The sequence below is a fragment of the Grammomys surdaster genome, unplaced genomic scaffold, assembly GCF_004785775.1.
Source record: "Grammomys surdaster isolate TR1022 unplaced genomic scaffold, NIH_TR_1.0 98, whole genome shotgun sequence".
Classification (NCBI taxonomy): Eukaryota; Metazoa; Chordata; class Mammalia; order Rodentia; family Muridae; genus Grammomys; species Grammomys surdaster.
In genome coordinates, this window is record NW_021604577.1 from 12,993,238 (window position 1) to 13,010,123 (window position 16,886).

The following is a 16,886-nucleotide window of genomic DNA, read 5'->3' on the forward strand; positions in this document are numbered from 1 at the left end:
TACATGTCAAATACATAAGCCTATTGGGGTCATTCTTATAAACAACTATAGAGCTGAAGAGAAAAATGTATGTGAAGTAGACTTGTATGTGTGCGTGTGTGTGTGTGCGCGCGCGTGCGGAGTCCAGAGATTTCCATCAGTTGTATCCTTCAGTTTCTTCACCTTGTTTTTTTTGAGATAGGGTCTGCTGGTCTGTCACTGAACCTCATCAGATCAGCCAAACCGGCTGGTCACTGCTCTGGGGATGCCTTTACCTATGCTCGCGTATGTGCAAGCCACAGTGAATGGTTTTTACTTGGAGTATCTAGGATCCAAATTCAGGGCCTCATGATTATAGTGAAGCAGGCTCTTTACCTCCTGAGCCATCTTCCCAGACCATGAAGTAGATCTTTCTGTATTATGTTTTGACACATGGTCTTACTATGTATCTCTGACTGAACTGGAACTTGCTATGTAGCTCTGGCTGACCTGGCACTCACAGAGGTCTGCTTGCCTCTGCCTCCTGAGTGCTGGGATTACAGGTGTACCACCACCCTGTTGCGAAGTAGACTCTTGATGTCTATAACCTTATATGAGCCAGTTGGACTTCTTTTCTAATCCTTTCATTATAACCAGCAGCTCTGGTACTCAATGAAATGTAAATAGCTGTTTGATTAGGATCAGTCTTTCAACATGTATCAGGAGGGTAACTGACGGGCTAGGAATCAGGAAAGTAATTTACTGGTAAGCACTTAGATGATAAGGTAACCTGTTCATCTCTATATGTTAAATATGGGTGTTTTGGTTGATGAAAACACCTTTTTACATACTTAATGCTATTAATAGTTATTTTAAATGCAGAAGTTCTTTTACTTGAGAAACAAACACTATCCTATCAATGTGGATCCTGAGCCAGATTAGCAAGTATTTAAAATAATGATTCTACTTTTGACTAGTAGTTCACCCTTTGGCAAATCACCTAACCATTCTCCCTTTAGTTTTTCCTCATTTATAAAATACCATGTATTCCACTTGAGCCTTCAAGAGTGCAAAGTGCTAAGAGTGAAAAGGCACAGTGCACAGTAAGAGTTCAGTAATGGGCACTGTTACTGCCATCATTATTTTGCTTTTCAAAAGTTTATGCTTCATATACATTTTTAAAACTCTCATAGGTTAACTGAGATGTTATTGTTTATACAATTAATCTTGACATTAGGTTTTATCATTTGCTGGATCTTTTTTTTGTTTATTCTTTTTCGCCCTCCCTCCCTTCTTTCCTTTTGTAGCTTTGTGCTACCTTAGAACTATGTATATAGCCCATCCCAGGCTGGCATCAACTCATAACCCTCCCTACTCAGCCTCTGAAGTGCTGAGATTGCAGGTTAGTCACGATTTAATGCCCAGTCATGATTTATTGAATCTTGTTATGTGATACCATAATTCAGCCTTTGAAGCTTGTTTTTAATTGTTGATCTCTTTATAATGCATCCTTTGCAACCCCTCCCAAGAAACTATTAATGTGATTTCCATCATATTACTTATACATTGAGTCATATATATTCACTTTTATTCTGGCATCTTTCTTAGCATGATTATTTTGGGAATCATCCACACTCCTGTACAGATCAATATTTTGCCTTAATTTTTTTAGAAATCTATTCTTTGAAAATTTTCATGTATGTATACATTGTATTTTTATCATTACTACCTCCTTCCAGCTCTCCTTAGGACACCCTGCCTGTCTCCATTCTGACTTTTCTTTTCCTCTTTCTTCTTCACCATTAGCCCCCTGAATCCAGTTAAGTGTTAAGCAGGTGTGCATGGGTATGGGGCCCTCTGCTGGGGCATGGACAACCCACTAGAAGCCACATTCCCAGAGAAAAGAGACTATACTTTCCTCAGCAGCTACCGACTTCCAATAGCTCATTTGTCAGGACTGGTGCTTGAGAGCCTGTCTCCCATCCATCCTGGACTTTTTTTTTTTTTTTTTTAATTTTTTTATTGGATGTTTTATTTACATTTCATATGTTGTCCCCTTACCCCATCCCCCACCCACCCAGGAACCCCCAATCCCCTCACACCTCCTCCTTCTTCTTTGTGGATGTAACCTCTATCTACCCCCCCACTCCCACCTCCCCACCCTCAAAACTCCCACCCCCTGGGGCGTCCAGCCTTCATGAGGTCAAGGATCTCATCTTCCACCTGTGCCCAGCAGGGCCCTCCACTCTTATATATTCAGCTAAGGCCCTGGATCCCTCCATAAGTGCTCCCAGGCTGGTGGTTTAGACCCTGGGAGCTGTGGTTGGTTGGTATTGTTGCTCTCCTCATGGGGCCACAAATCCTTTCAGCTCCTTCAGTCTTCACTCTAACTCCTCCATTGAGAACCCCATAATCACTTCAATGGCTAGTTGTGAGCATCTGCCTCTGAATATGTCAGACTCTTGAAGACCTCTGAGGAGACATCCATATCAGGCTCTTATCAGCATGCACTTCCTGACTTCCACATCAGCATCTACCTTTGGTGACTGCACATGGGATGGATACTCAGGTGGAAAGGTCTTCAGACGGCCCCTCCTTCAGTTTACTTTTGACTGGCTTGATCTTGTGCAGGCAGCCGCAGCTACTCTGAGCTGATTTGTGCAGCAGCCCATGTAATGTCCCGAGAACAGCATTTCACAACTTTCCTTCTCTGTCCTTTGGCTTTTGCATTGTTTCTCTTCCCTCTTCTAGGATGCTCTGCACACCTTGGATGGGGATATAGTCTGACCCATCTTTGGCTAAGCATTCACAGTCACTTACTGTCAGCATTCTGACTAGTTTCTGTATTAACCGTGACAGACTGCAAGAAAAAGCTTTTCTGACGATGATTGAGAGTGAATTTTTATATATCTATAGTATATATTTTTATGCTCTGGTTAAGGTGATGTCTACCAGGCCTTTTCAATGTGGTAATAATGTTTTTCTTTTTATAATCAATAAGTATTTGGGGGAAATGCATTTTGTAACCTCCTCGTCAAAATTTTACTCAAATATTTAAGTATTTTGAAGACTTCTTTCTGAATTTTTACTATGATGTTGCCAACCAATAATTGTTGACAGACAGTTTTATTGAGCTATTATGTACACGCAGTCTGGCTGTCACACAGAATGTAGTGTAGTAGATGTTTTTAAGGACTGTGCTGCTGTCAGTACAGATGATTTTTGGTAGTTTCTGCTCATAGGAAGTCTAAATCCCACTAAGAGTCTTCTTATTCCAGAGTCACTTCATCTGCTGCCCTGGGGGAACACTAATCTATACATGCTAAACTGAATATTTCAAATAAATGAAGTCATTTAGTGAAGTTAAAATAGGCTCGTACAGTATATTCTTTTTTTGATTAGCTTCTTTTACTTAGCACATGCTTTCAGAATTCACTCATGTTGTAGTATAATCAACTCTTTTTATTAATTAACTATGTCAACTTAGTTAATAAAATTAATTATATGCCAAGAGTGTATTCATTTATTAGTGGGATATTTGAATTTTTCCTCTTTTTATCCAGCATTGAAAAATGATCCTATTGTGGCAGCATAGGCCTGGAATTATCTGCAGAAGCTCTCTCCCCCTTCCTGTTTGTTTATTCATATACTTACTTCTCTCAGGATAGGTTGTTGGATTCTTGTGACTTCAAGATTATTTATATGCATTTTTAATTGTCTCTAATAAAATTCTTTTAAAAATTTATTACTTTTGTTTTCATCTAATTGGAGAGGGGCAAGATATGTGTGGTGCACATGTGGAAGTCAGAGAGCAGCTTGTGGAGGCTGATTGTTTCCTTCCACCACGTGTGCCCTGGAGGATTGTCTTAGGTTGTCAGGGCTGGTGGCAAGGACCTTTACTCACTGAACCGTCTTGCTGTTCCTCAATATTATTCTTTTGTTGTTGCTTTATTTTTTTTAATAGTTTGTTTTGAGTCAGATCTTTTTACCTAGTCCTGGCTTCCTTGCAGCTCATATATAGATCTGGCTGTTCTCAAACTCTCAGTGTTCCGTCTGCTTTTGCCTCCTGAGTGCTGGGATTAAAAGTGTACACCACCACCGCCTTCTCCAATGGAATTCTTTACTGTTGCAGTTTCATCTTATACTTTCTTGGACCCTCTCTGGAGTATTGTGTTTACAGGGTACTCACTACTGTCAGTACTGAGTGTTGCTATTTCTAGATCCCCTGAATGACTAAGACTGAAGAATAAATATGTATGCACAATCTGTCCCCATTGTTCCACTCTTTTTCTTTCTCAATATATTATTTATTTAGCCTTCTTGAAAATGATCGTATTTACCCAAATCAACATTCCCATGCTCTGGAGACATTCTCCTTGACTGGGTTCTAAACACTCACCTTGGGCCTTTGCAAATCTCTTTCTTAGGCACTGTTCTCATTTTGCTGGATTCACAGTAGAGGAGCAGTAGTATTCTGTGTCCTCCTGTTCCTTTACTGCACACTTCATGGACATTCTTTGTACACATCTCAGGCTCAAAGTTTGTACTGTTCTTCTGTCTTTAATGTATACCCTGCTTCCTGTTCTGAGACTTTGATATCTGCACTTGCCTATTTACCACTATGAATACATACACACTCCTGGCCACATATACCTATGCTTTTGATCACAATTATTCAGGTAGGGATAGGAAAGAAAATTAGTATATTCGTCATTAATATAACCAAATGAGTCATTTTCATAACTTTGCAATTCAATGTAAGATTTTAAAAAATATATGTAATATGTTCGTATCTTAGACCAATTTTAAAGAATGGACTACATAATCAAAGTACATTATATGTGCGTGTATAAAAATATGTGTAATAAAATCCATTTGTACATTATATATGCTAATAAAAATAAAGAATGGAACTTTTGCTATGTATTTTGATTTTCATAGTCTAAAGTATAATATAACTTTTATAAACTTGTTTAAAGCAGCTAAACTATATTTAAGAAATTCTGTTTTCCTGGGTGATTGTAATTTTTAGGTAATGATGCTGTTTATTTTTAGGTAAAAAGTTTAGAATGGAAGAACAAAGAAAACCAAGAAAGGGGATTTTCATTTTTGTTTTCACATTTTAAGAAGTTTTACTTGCCTTATATTTTCCCAAACATCTGCAAGGAGAATAGTTTGTATCATCCTGTACTTGGTAAGAATAATTTAGAATTTTACAATCTACACATAAGAATAAAATGTCAATGGCATTCGTTACTTACAGAAAATTGACATCTACTATTTGTATTGATGCTATACCCAGATTTATAGCAAAAGTACATTTATGGTAATAAATTTTTACTGAGAATGGAAACGTTTCATTAAAAAATTGTTCTCTGGATCTCATCTAATAGTTAATAGTAGTTTAATCTGAATTCTAATGTTTCTGTGATCGTTAGGGGTTGTGTGTGTATTCCTTTTTTAAAACTTAAAATTTTTAGGAGCCAGGGAGACCTGGCTCTTATATAAAGGAAGAGATAAATCTGTATGTAGAAAATCTATTTTGAAGAAAGATGCTCCACAGGGAACATCTTCAGGCAACTAGCAGGCTCAGGTATCGCCATCATGGCCATCTCATTGAATCTTTTTATTTGCATGTTTTACTTTTGTTTCAAGACAGGGTTTCTCTGGGTAGCCCTGGCTGTCCTGGAGCTCACTCTGTCGACCAGGCTATTCTCAAACTCAGAAATCCTCCTGCCTCTGCCTCCCGAATGCTAGATTGATTGAATTTTGGAAAATACATGTGTTTTGTTTTGTTTTGATTTGGGGAGGTGGAATTTTGGAAAAGACATGTTTTTGTTTTTATTTATATTAGCCTAATGTATGGTTCATTCTTCTAGGTTCTTAGGTAGCATCTAATATTATAGAATTATTTATTTTTATTAACATTTCTAAAAACAGTGTAGTGTCAAAATATCTTCTGAAGACTTTTAAAATGTAGGCTTAGCTAGGGATAATTATTTTTTTCATCCTATGTTTTATTTTCCATTTTTGTATAGATATCCCACAGATCAGACCAAAGCCTCACTATGTGATGATAAAGAAGGATGCTGAAACCAATGAAACAATATATTGTACAAAAGAGCCTTTCATCCAGGCTCGGGTTATTGTCATTCGTTGGCTGGTTTCTTTCTGGCTGGAGCCAAAACCGCAGTCAGGACCTAATATTCCTGGGATGGAAGGTGAAGTTTTGCCAAAGAATATTCAGGTAATGTATGAATGAACCAAGGTTAAGTGACTTCCTGAGTTTACTTGCCTTAGTTATACAGCATATTTAGAGTGGATGCTAGTGATGGTTTATTTGAAAAAAATCTATCTCAAAACTTAAATTTTAACTGTTATTGTAGGCGTAGTATGTATTTTCTTAGAAGAAAATAAAATTTATATAATATTGGTTTTTTTTTTAAAAAAAAAAAAAAAAAGAAAGCTTGAGAGATGCAGAAGATGCTTTTTAGCCATATATTAGTCTCAGGTTCCAGTTTATCTCAGTGTTAATGGACTAATAGTCTCCTTTATTCACAGGGAATTTGTTAGAGATTATTGAAACTGCAGATAGTGTGGCCCTTTATATGCTGTTTCCCCCGCCTTAGTGTATAACTTTTAGTGTAACTCTGGTTCTCATGCTTGCACAACTATCAGTTCATTTCCCTACTGCTTTATCCTCTGACCTCAGCCTTTTTAGTTTCTAAACATTCACAGACTACAGATGTGAAGTCTGGCCCAAGTCCCTCCAAGTATCAATAGATGCTGAGTCTAAAAAGAAAATAGGATGTTGCACAGCTATGAAATGGAGAAACCGTGTTTTAAATTATGTGTGTGTTTTAAATTGAACAGTTTATCCAGTTTGATTTTTCCATGTTTGATGACATAAGTAAGTGTCTTCAGCAGTAGGGTCTTATCATCAGGTTGTGGAGAGGGAGAGTAACCAATAACCTTGCCAGTAGTTTGTGATGTTTGGGTATTTCCATTGGGTTCCTTTGGCCAACAACTAAATAAGATCCAATCCATTTCTGGCACTCGAGGTTTTACTTAGTGGCGTAAGATGTTTAGTTGGGGCGTTGTCTCTTATTATTTGGTGACTTCGTTTAGATTCTATCATATATGCATAGATTGTAGGAAGCTTCTGCAGTTGTAGATTTCCATGTGGTTTTTCAAATGGGGTTTAGTGTTAGTTGTTCCTCTCCTTTATCCTTTTTTACCCCTCTCCCCAGATAATCTTCCTATTCTACTTTTTCCTTATTGCTCCATAATCTTATCCCACCGTAGAAAGTACTTAACCTCTGTGGGGATTGTAGCACAGATATCAAAGGTTGGAAACTAGCAACTATATATAAGAAAAGACATGTAATATTTGTCTTTTTGGGTCTGAGTTATCTCACTCAGGATGATTTTTTTTTTTTACTTCCATCAATTCACCTGTAACTTTCTTTTCTTTCTTTTTTAATAACAGCTGAATTCCATTATGTAAATGTACTATGTTTTCATTGTCTGTTCATTAGTTGATGTACATTTAGGCTGTTTCTAATTTCTGGCTATTATGCATAAAGCAGCAGTAGGCATGGATAAGCAAGTATCTCTCTAGTAAGATATAGAGCCCTTTGTACCCAAAAGATTTATGCCCAAGACTACTATAGCTGGATCTTGATATAGATTTCCAGCTTTCTGAAGAGTGCCACACTGATGTCAATAGTGCCTGTACCAATTTGTACTCCCACTAACAGTGAATAAGTGTTCCCCTCCCCAACCACACCAGCATATGATCTGATTTGTTTTATTTATCTTGGCCATCCTTACTGATGTAAGGTGAAATCTTAAAGTAGTTTTGATTTGCATTTCTCTGATGGTTAAAGGTGTTGATTTCTTTATGTGTTTCTCAGCCATTTGTGTTTCATCTTTTAAGAACTCTCCTCAGTTCTGTAGCTCATTTTAAATTGTTGTTTTTTATGTTTTTCAAGTTCTTTGTCTATATTTAGATACTAATCCTTAGATGTTTTCCCATTCTCTAGGCTGCCACTTTCCTGAAATGATGGTTGGTTTGCCATGATCTTTTCAGTTTCCTTGAGGTCCTGTTGTTTAATTGTTGATCTTAATGCTATCAGTGTCTTGTCGAGAAAGCCCTTTCTTGTGCCAATGAGCTTGCACATATTCTTCACTTTCTTTCTGTCAGATTCAGGGTATCTGGTCTTATATTGATATCCCTGATCCGTGTGGAGTTGAGTTTTGTCAGGTTGATAAATAGGGATCTATTTGAATTCAGTTCTGCATTTAGCCATCCTGTGTGTATTTTTGGTTTCTTTGTAAAAATCAGGTGTCCATAGGTGTGTGGGTTTGTCTGAGCCTTCAGTTCGAGTCCATTGATCAGTGTGTCTGTTTTTATGCCAGTACCTTGCTGGTTCTATTACTGTAGCTCTGCAATACAACTTGAAATTTGGGATAGTGATACTTCTACCAGTTCCTTTGTTTGTGTGATTGCTTTAGCTATCCTGGTTTGTGGTTTTGTGTGTGTGTTCCCATGTGCAGTTTTAATTTCTGTGAAAAAAAATGTGTTGAATTTTGATGAAGATTCCATTGCATCTATAAATTGCTTTTGGTAGGATGGCCATTTTTACAATATCAATTCCATGGCTCCATGAACATGGCTGTTTTCATCTTCTGGTATCTTCAGTTTTTTCAATGTCTTAACATTTTTAGTATAAACGTCTTTTACTTGCTTGGTTAGAGTTATTCCAGTGTTTTCAGCAGTTTTGAGACTGCTGTAAAAGATACCATTTCCCTTATTTCTTGTTCAGTGTATTTCTAATTTATATATGGGAAGACTGCTAATTTTGGGGGGGGGGTGTGGTGTGTGTGTTAATTTTATATCCTGCTACTTTGCTGAAAGTGTTTAGCAGCTGTATAAGTTTTCTAGTAAATTTCTTAGGGTCTTTTATGTATAAAAGTCCTGTCATCTGCAAATAAAGACAGTTGGTCTTTCCCCTCTTCTATGAGTATCCCCTTGGTCTCCTTCAGTTGTCTTATTGCTCTAGCTATTGAATAGGCATGGAGAGAGTAAACATCCTTGTCTTGTTCCTGATGTTAGTGGAAATGCTTTGGGTTTATCTCATTTAGGTTGATGTTGGTTGTGATGGTTGCTGTAAATTGTCTTTATTATGTTGAGGTATGTCCCTTGTATCCCTTAGCCTCTCCAAGACTTTAATTATGAAGTAATATTGGATTTTGTAACAGGCCTTTTTTTGATAGGACAACCATATGGTTTTGTTTTTTAGTCTGTTTTCATATTGAATTATATTTGTTTATTTGCATATATAAAGCTGTCTTTGTGTCCCTGGGAAGAGGTTGATTTGATCACATTTAGGCTTGGTCTTCAGTCTTGACAAATATTCTTTTATTACAGTATATAGCATTTCCTCAAAAATCCTAAGATTTTCTTTTAGTTTTATCCTTGTTTGCTGTCTTGAATTTTGTTTCCGTCTCCTCCTACTTTCTCTGCTTCTCTTCTTGTTCTGCTCCTGCTTCAGGAAGTTTTAAACCTTTAGCGTTGTGAAGGAAATAGCCCGCTGCTGTTTCCATGTGTCATTACTTATTCTGGAAGGCCTGAGCTGCCTCCGTGCCTGTGTGTTGGAGGTTTCTCATATAGGCTTAATTGATAACTATTCAATTACTTCAGTTTAATTACAGATGAGTAGATGACTTCTTACTACACATTTGAGTTTTTCTGTATCACTTAGATGTTATTTGCATTCTGCCTAATTATTCAGAATGGGTTCTAAGTATAGTTGGATATCTGGCTTTTAAGCAGTGTTGGATGTGGCTTTGGGGTCTACTAATATTTGCTAAAAACAAAACATTAATTTGAGTGACAAATGATATTCTTTTGTTTCATTTTAGAGAGCAGCTGCTAGTTTGGTATCCAGAGAAGAAAGCAAAAGTGATACTGCTGATAAAGCAGACAAAGCTGTAGAGCCTGAGCAGTCTCATTCCAACACAAGCACCCTCACGGAGCGAGAGCCGAGCTCTTCCAGCCTCTGTAGCATCGATGAAGAACACCTCACAGACATTGAAATTGTTCGCAGAGTGTTTTCATCTAAGAGAAGCAATGTAAACTTTGTCACAGAGATATTTCGTCAGGTAAAATACTGTGAGCATTTTTAGATTGTAATGGAATTATTGCATATATTGATTTTTTTTTTAGCCATTTAAAGTAGATTCCTTATGAAGATTCTTTTAAATTAATTTTAAGATTCATAAACTTATATAAAAGCCCTTTAATATTTTCCTCCCGTTTCCTGGTTGTTGTTTTCCTCTCCAAATGAAGCACAGAGTTCTGTCCATGCTAACACGTGCTCTACTGGACACTCACCCTCTTTCTTTCCATTTCCTCCCTTCATAGTCCTTATGTTATCAAAACAGTTCATACTTGTTCACTGTGTTTCTTAGTTAGGGCTTCTGTTGCTGTGATAAAACACCACGACACCAAAGTTATCCTGGAGAGGAAAGGGTTTACTTACAGCTTGTTGCACTCATCATCCAGATGAGTCAGGACTGAAGCTCAAAGCAGGACTCTAATTGCTCTGGAGGGGTGCTGCTTACTGGCTTGCTTCTCCTTGCTTGTGCTCAGCCTGGCTGCTTACAGCACCCAGGGGTGGCACTGCTCACTTAAGCAGTGCCCTCCCACAGCAATTATCAACCAAAAGCTACAACATAGTATTTATTCACAGGCTGGTTTTATACAGATATTTTCTCATTTGAGGTTCCTTCTTCCCAAATGACTTTGGTGTATGTCAGTACAAAACTGGTCAGCACTCTGTGACAGTTAGTTTAACTGTCAATATGATACAACCTGAACTTATCTGGAAGAGAGTCTGAGGAACAGTCTAGATCAGGTTGGCCTGTAGGCATGAGAACTGGTTTTGATTATAATTAAATGACGTGGGAACAGCCAGCCCAGCGTGGACAACACGAGTCTCTGGACTGGGTGTACTGAACTGTATACGAGTGCAGAAGGTGAACTAAGTCTTGGAAGGCTACATGCTTTCCGTTCTCTCGGCCCCTGACTGTGGTTGTGATGTGACTAACTGCTCTTGTGACTTCCTTAACAATAATGCATTATAACCTGGAGTTGTAAGCTAAAATAAAAGCTATGACACTTTTATATATGACATTTTCACACATGTACGTAGACATTTTCGTCATACTCAATTCTGCTAACCCCTCTAACTCTTCCCAACTCTAGCTCTCCTCCCCATGTATGAATGAGTTTCATTAGAGTATTTTGTTTAAAGGAGTGTGGGTACCTTACCAGTGGCTAGACCACTGAGGAAAATGCCTCTCCCTCCCCCTTTACTGTGTATAAATCTTCAGAGTGCGGTTGGGGTCCATGTACTTTTCCCTGTTCCATGACAGGATTTTGACCAGTCCAATCTTGTTTAGATCTTGAACAAGTAATCAGAGCTGCTGAGAGTTCAGGAGTCTGACAATCATAGTAAGTCAGTGTTCCACAGCTCTCTGCCTCCTGCTTCCCTAACATTTCTGCCCTCTTCCTGTTTGTTTTTGGAGGAGGTGTTATGGATTCCCATCGTACCGACAGTCAGTTTATTCCCTGTACTAGTTATGAGTCTTTGTTGTCATTGCTGACCTCTGCACAAAGAAATGTTTCTGACTAACCCTTACAATAGCACTCATATGTGAGTCTAAGCATAGTTATTTAAAAAATAATTTGAGGACAAGTGTTATGGTTTATGCCTTCATCCCAGAACTCAAAAGGCAGAGGCTAGCTGGAAATCCAGCAGCAGGTTGGTCACTCAGAGTTTGATGCCAGCCTGGTGTGGTGAGACCCTGTCTCAAAACCAGGGGTCAGGGGTGAAGAAACAAGAGATAGTTTGATAGGCACATCTACTTAGCAAAATGACAGCAATAGCTTCCCCACTGGTGTCTGTGATTTTCCTAACCTAGGCATTTGAATGGGTTACAGTGCTAGGTGTAAATTTTCTCTTGTGAGAAAGCAGTTAGAAAGCAGTTAGAAAGCAGTGTTTAGCCACAGTAGACTCCACGGCTGCATCACTGGCTTTATCTTGTGTGTCTGGGTGGGTTTTGTTTTTTGGTTTTTCCTTTTAGTTTTTTTGAGACAACTTCTCACTTTTAACCCTGGCTGGCTTTTAACTACCTATTAAGTATTAGATTTTCTCATGTCTTTTCTATACATTGTTAGTGTACACCTCCTTCTTGGCCCTATCTCCTTACCCAGTTCTCAGTAGTCTTCCTTTCATTTCGATGTCACAAGCATTTTATCGCCCCCTTTAAAATTCTTTAATCCATCTCATGCGCTCCTTTTTATTTCCCTAGCCTCTGCATATGCCTACATAAATGTCCACATATGAAAGAGAAAGTTAGTACTGTATGTGAGAGAGAACACATACCCTAACCTGAGTTACTCTCCTTATTTGTCATTTTTCTTTATGGCCAAATAAAATCCGTTGTACATGCCACCCTTGCATTGTCTTGTCTTTGTCTGATGGACATGTAGGCTGGTTTCATCTCCTGGTTCTTGTGAATAGAGCAGCCATGAGCATGGGCGCGCAGTTATCTCTGTGGTGCATATAGAATTCTTTGGGTAAATGCCTTGATATGGTATAGCTGTATCATTTTGAGAAACTTTACTGATTTTCATAGCAACTGGACCAGTTTACATGCCCACTACAATGAATGAAGCGTTCCTTTTCCTTCACATCCTTATCAGCACTGTTGTTTTGGGTTTTTTGTTTTTTTTTTTAAATATTTATTTTATATAGATTTATTTATATAAAATATATAAATAAATATTAATTATAAATATTTCAATAAAATATTGTATATGAGGTGGTTTTTTGCATGTTTCTGTGTACCATATGCATGCCAGGTGCCCACAGAGGTCATAAGAGGGGTGTCAGATCCCCTGGAACTGGTGTTATGGGCAGTTTGAGCCACCATATGGGTGCTGGGAATTGAGCCAATGTCTTCTGCAAGAACAAGTGTTTTTAATTGCTGAGCCATCTCTCTAGCACCTCGTATGTTTTCTTGACAAGAGCCATTCTAATTGGGATGAGATGTAACTTTAGTGTACTTTTAATTTGTGTTTCCCTGGTGACCAAGGATGTTGAGCACTATTAAACGTATCTATTGAACATTTTTGGTTGGTTTGTTTCTTTCCTTATAGTTTAGGTTTTTATTTAGTTCATTAAAGTTCTGAATATAGTCCATTCCTATATTCAGAATACTAATCCTCTGTCAGATACATAGCTGGCAATAATTTTCTTTCAAACTGTAAGGTGCTTCACTCTATATTTCCATATTTCTTTTGTAATACAGAAGTGCTTTTTTTAAAAAAAAATCCATGAAGATCCCTCTTGAGTTGATTTTTGTGCAGAATGAGATACAATGTTTTACTTTCATTCAGATGTGGACATCCTAACACTACTTATAGAAGAAGAAAGATGTCTTCAATGTTTGTTTTTGACATCTTTATCAAAAGCAACATGACGGCCACTGTGTGAGCTGATATATGAGTCCCACTGTTTCCTCCCACTCTAGCTGCTTGTTTGTTTGCCCACCAGTTCCATGCTGTCTTTATGACTGTAGTATATGTTAGTAATTACACTTGATGATACCGTTAGCATTATTCTTTAGCTCAGGATTGCTTTAGCTATCTAGGGTCTTTTGTGCTTCTGTATGAATTTTAAAGTTTTCTATTTCTGTGAAGGATGATTATAGAATTTTGATTGTGAATACATGTATCTATAAATTGCTTTTGGTAGGATGATCATTTTCACAGTATAATTCTTTTAATCTGTGAGCATCTTAGTGCCTTCCTCAGATTCCTTCAGTATTTTAAAATTTTCATTGAAAAGATTCCATGGTTTGGCGAGATGGCTCAGTGGATGAAGGTTCTTGTCAAGCCTAATAACTTGAGTTTGATCCCTGGAATCCCACATGGTGGAAAGTTAGCTTCTGATCTTCACATGTACACCATGGTGCACATATACTAAACATGTACTAACAATCAGTTGTAAAAAACATATCCTTTTCTTGGTTAGATTTATTCGTGTGTGTGTGTGTCTGTGTGTGTCTGTGTGTGTCTGTGTGTGTCTGTGTCTGTGTGTGTTGGTCAGTCTGTCTCTGTCTGTGTTTTGAGGCTATTGTGAATGGGGTTTTTCTGATTCATTCTCAGTGTGTTTATCACTGGTATATAAGAAAGCTACTGATTTTTGTGTGTGTTAAATTTGAGTCTCTGCATGTTGTTTAAAATGTTTATTAGCTCTTAATTGTTTTGTGATGGAATATTTCGAGTTTTATGTGTAATGAGGAAAGGACTGCTTGGACATGGTTTAAGTCAATAGAAAGTCTTTATTAGCTGGTCAGCAACTACATTGAGTGTTCAAGATCCCAGATTATCACTGAGTCTTTCTCAGGGTCTTTCAGTACAAAAAGTATGTTCTGGGTTGACATATTTCAGTTAATGAGAACAGTTAGCCAGAAGAGGAACCATAGAAGCTAAAAAGTAAGATTAGTAAATTTAGAGACTTTCCCAGAGTTTGATGGATCAGTCTGTTTTCATTTTGGCTGGAGGTGCTGTGCTAAGTTTCATAGGCTGAATGACATCTCCATCATGGAGTCAGTTGTGCTAAGGGGTCTACTAAGGTCTGGGGCCCTGTTACATATAGAGTCATGTCATAGTACAAATAAAGATACACTGACTTTATCCTTTTCTATTTGTATCCCTTTTTTTCTTTTGTCTTACTCATCTAATCTTCAAACACTGTATTGAATAGGAATGGCTGGAGAGCATCAGACATTCTTATGTCTTGTCTTAGAAATGGATCTAAGCTTTCCACAATTTAGCATTTTGTGGACTATAGGTTTGTAATATATAGCCTTTATTATGTTGAGATATGTTCCTTCCATTTTTAGTTTTTTCTGCACTTCTATCATGGGTGGATATTAAATTTTGTCAAAAGTATATCTATCAAGGTGATCATGTGATTTCTACCCATTTTTGAACTTTATAGCATTTATTGACTTAGATATATAGCATATCTAAGAATAAAGCCAACTTGATCATGATTAATGATCTTTCTGATGTGATTTTAAATTTGTTTTTAAGCATTTTCTTGAGAATTTCCGCATATATATTAGGGTGATTAGTGTGTAATTTTTTTATGTCTTTCTAGTTTTAATATAACTTACAGATCTCTGGTTTATCACATCTTGATTTAGTCTTGGTAAATTATAAGCACTTAGAAGTTCATCCATTTCTTTTAGGTTTTCCAACCTAGTAGAATATGATTGTAAGGAAAAACCTATTTATTGAATTTCAGTGGTATCTGTTGTTATGGCTCTCTTTTCATCTCAAATTTTATTTGGGTCTTTTTCTTTGGCTAAAGGTTTGCCAATTTTGTTTATCCCTTCAAAGAGACAGCTCCCTGTTTCATTGTGATCACTACTTTCATTGCATTAATTTCTGTTGTGCTCTTAGTGAGCTCTCTCCTCTAGTCCTTGGGCTTTGCCTTGTTCCTTACTCAGAGCCCTAAGTTATTTACTTAGATCTCTCTGAGCTTTCTTTCTTTCTTTCTTTCTTTTTTTTTTGGTTTTTCGAGACAGGGTTTCTCTGTGTAGCCCTGGCTGTCCTGGAACTCACTCTGTAGACAAGGCTAGCCTCGAACTCTCGAACTCAGAAATCCGCCTGCCTTTGCCTCCCAAGTGCTGGGATTAAAGGCGTGCGCCACCACCGGCCTCTCTCTGAATTTTCAATGTAGGAAGTTAGAGCTCTAAACCTTCCTTTAGGACAGCTTTTATTGTGTCTCAATAGGTCTGTATGTGTTTTTGTTTTCATTCAATTCTGGAAATTTCTTAATTTCTTCAAGGCCCCATTCATCATTTAATAGTGTTGTTTAGTTTCCATAAGTGTATGTTCTGGGGTTGTTTATATTGTTGATTATAGTTTTACTCCATTGTGACCTGATAGTGTCTAGCCAAATAAGTCAGTTTTCCTGTGTTTGTTGAGAATTGCTTTGTGTGCTAATGTATTACCTCTTTAGAACATTCTAGGGACTTCTGAGAAAAATTTATATTTTTTTAGTGTTTGGATGAAAGTCTGTAGATATCTGTTAAATTCATTCTATATATGGTATCATTTAATGGAGATTAAATTGATAACTCATTAACTAATTAATAATTAATTCTGATTGTTTTTATGTAGATGATTTGTCAGTAAGTAAGAGGAGGGTAGTGAAGTCACCCACTGTTGTGGTTCTGGGGTTACTGTGTGTCTTTTTAGTATTTGTGTTATGGAATGGGTATGCCTGTGCTTGGCATATATGTGAAGACTGAGCTATTCTCTTGGTGATTCATTTCCTTAGCTCCTGTTAGAGCTTTTTAAACTAAGGTGGTGTCTGTTTTATTGTGATAAAGTATGTTTCTTAGAACAAAGAGGTGGTTCCTACTTTTGTTCTGGTCTACTTGTCTATAACTTTGCGTGGGAAACTGAAACCATTACTATTCAAAGTGTTTATTGAATGCTGTACTGATTTCTGTTATTTTATTGATTCTTGTAGGGTTTTATTTTTTTTCCTTTCCTGGTTAACTTTATTCTGGTATGATTAATTGTAGACTGTGAACGGATTTTTTTCTTTTTAGTTTAGAACAGTCCTTTAAAGTATCTTCTATAAAGAGATAGCTTAGTGGTTATAAATTCTGTGAGCCTGTTTTAATCATGAGATTTTTACTTTTCCTCCTCCTGTGACAGGACAGTTTGGCTGGCCATGGCTGTATTTGTGGGTTAGCAGTTGGCTTTCAGAACTTGAAATGTATCTTTTTTTTTTTTTTTGCTTTCAGGAGAATATTAATTTAACTTTTAT

At 37.2% G+C, this 16,886-nt stretch overlaps 1 protein-coding gene across 5 annotated transcripts in view; it reads left to right on the forward strand.

The window, feature by feature from the left end:
- The window catches only part of Ralgapa1 (Ral GTPase activating protein catalytic alpha subunit 1), a 211,135-nt gene that overhangs the window by 39,201 nt on the left and 155,048 nt on the right, over positions 1-16,886 (forward strand). For all 5 annotated transcript variants that reach the window (XM_028782695.1, XM_028782721.1, XM_028782713.1 and 2 more), the window contains exons 8-10: positions 5,014-5,152; positions 5,997-6,205; positions 9,886-10,125. In XM_028782695.1, coding sequence (XP_028638528.1) covers positions 5,014-5,152; positions 5,997-6,205; positions 9,886-10,125 — 588 coding nt within the window. The remainder of the gene's footprint in view (positions 1-5,013; positions 5,153-5,996; positions 6,206-9,885; positions 10,126-16,886) is intronic.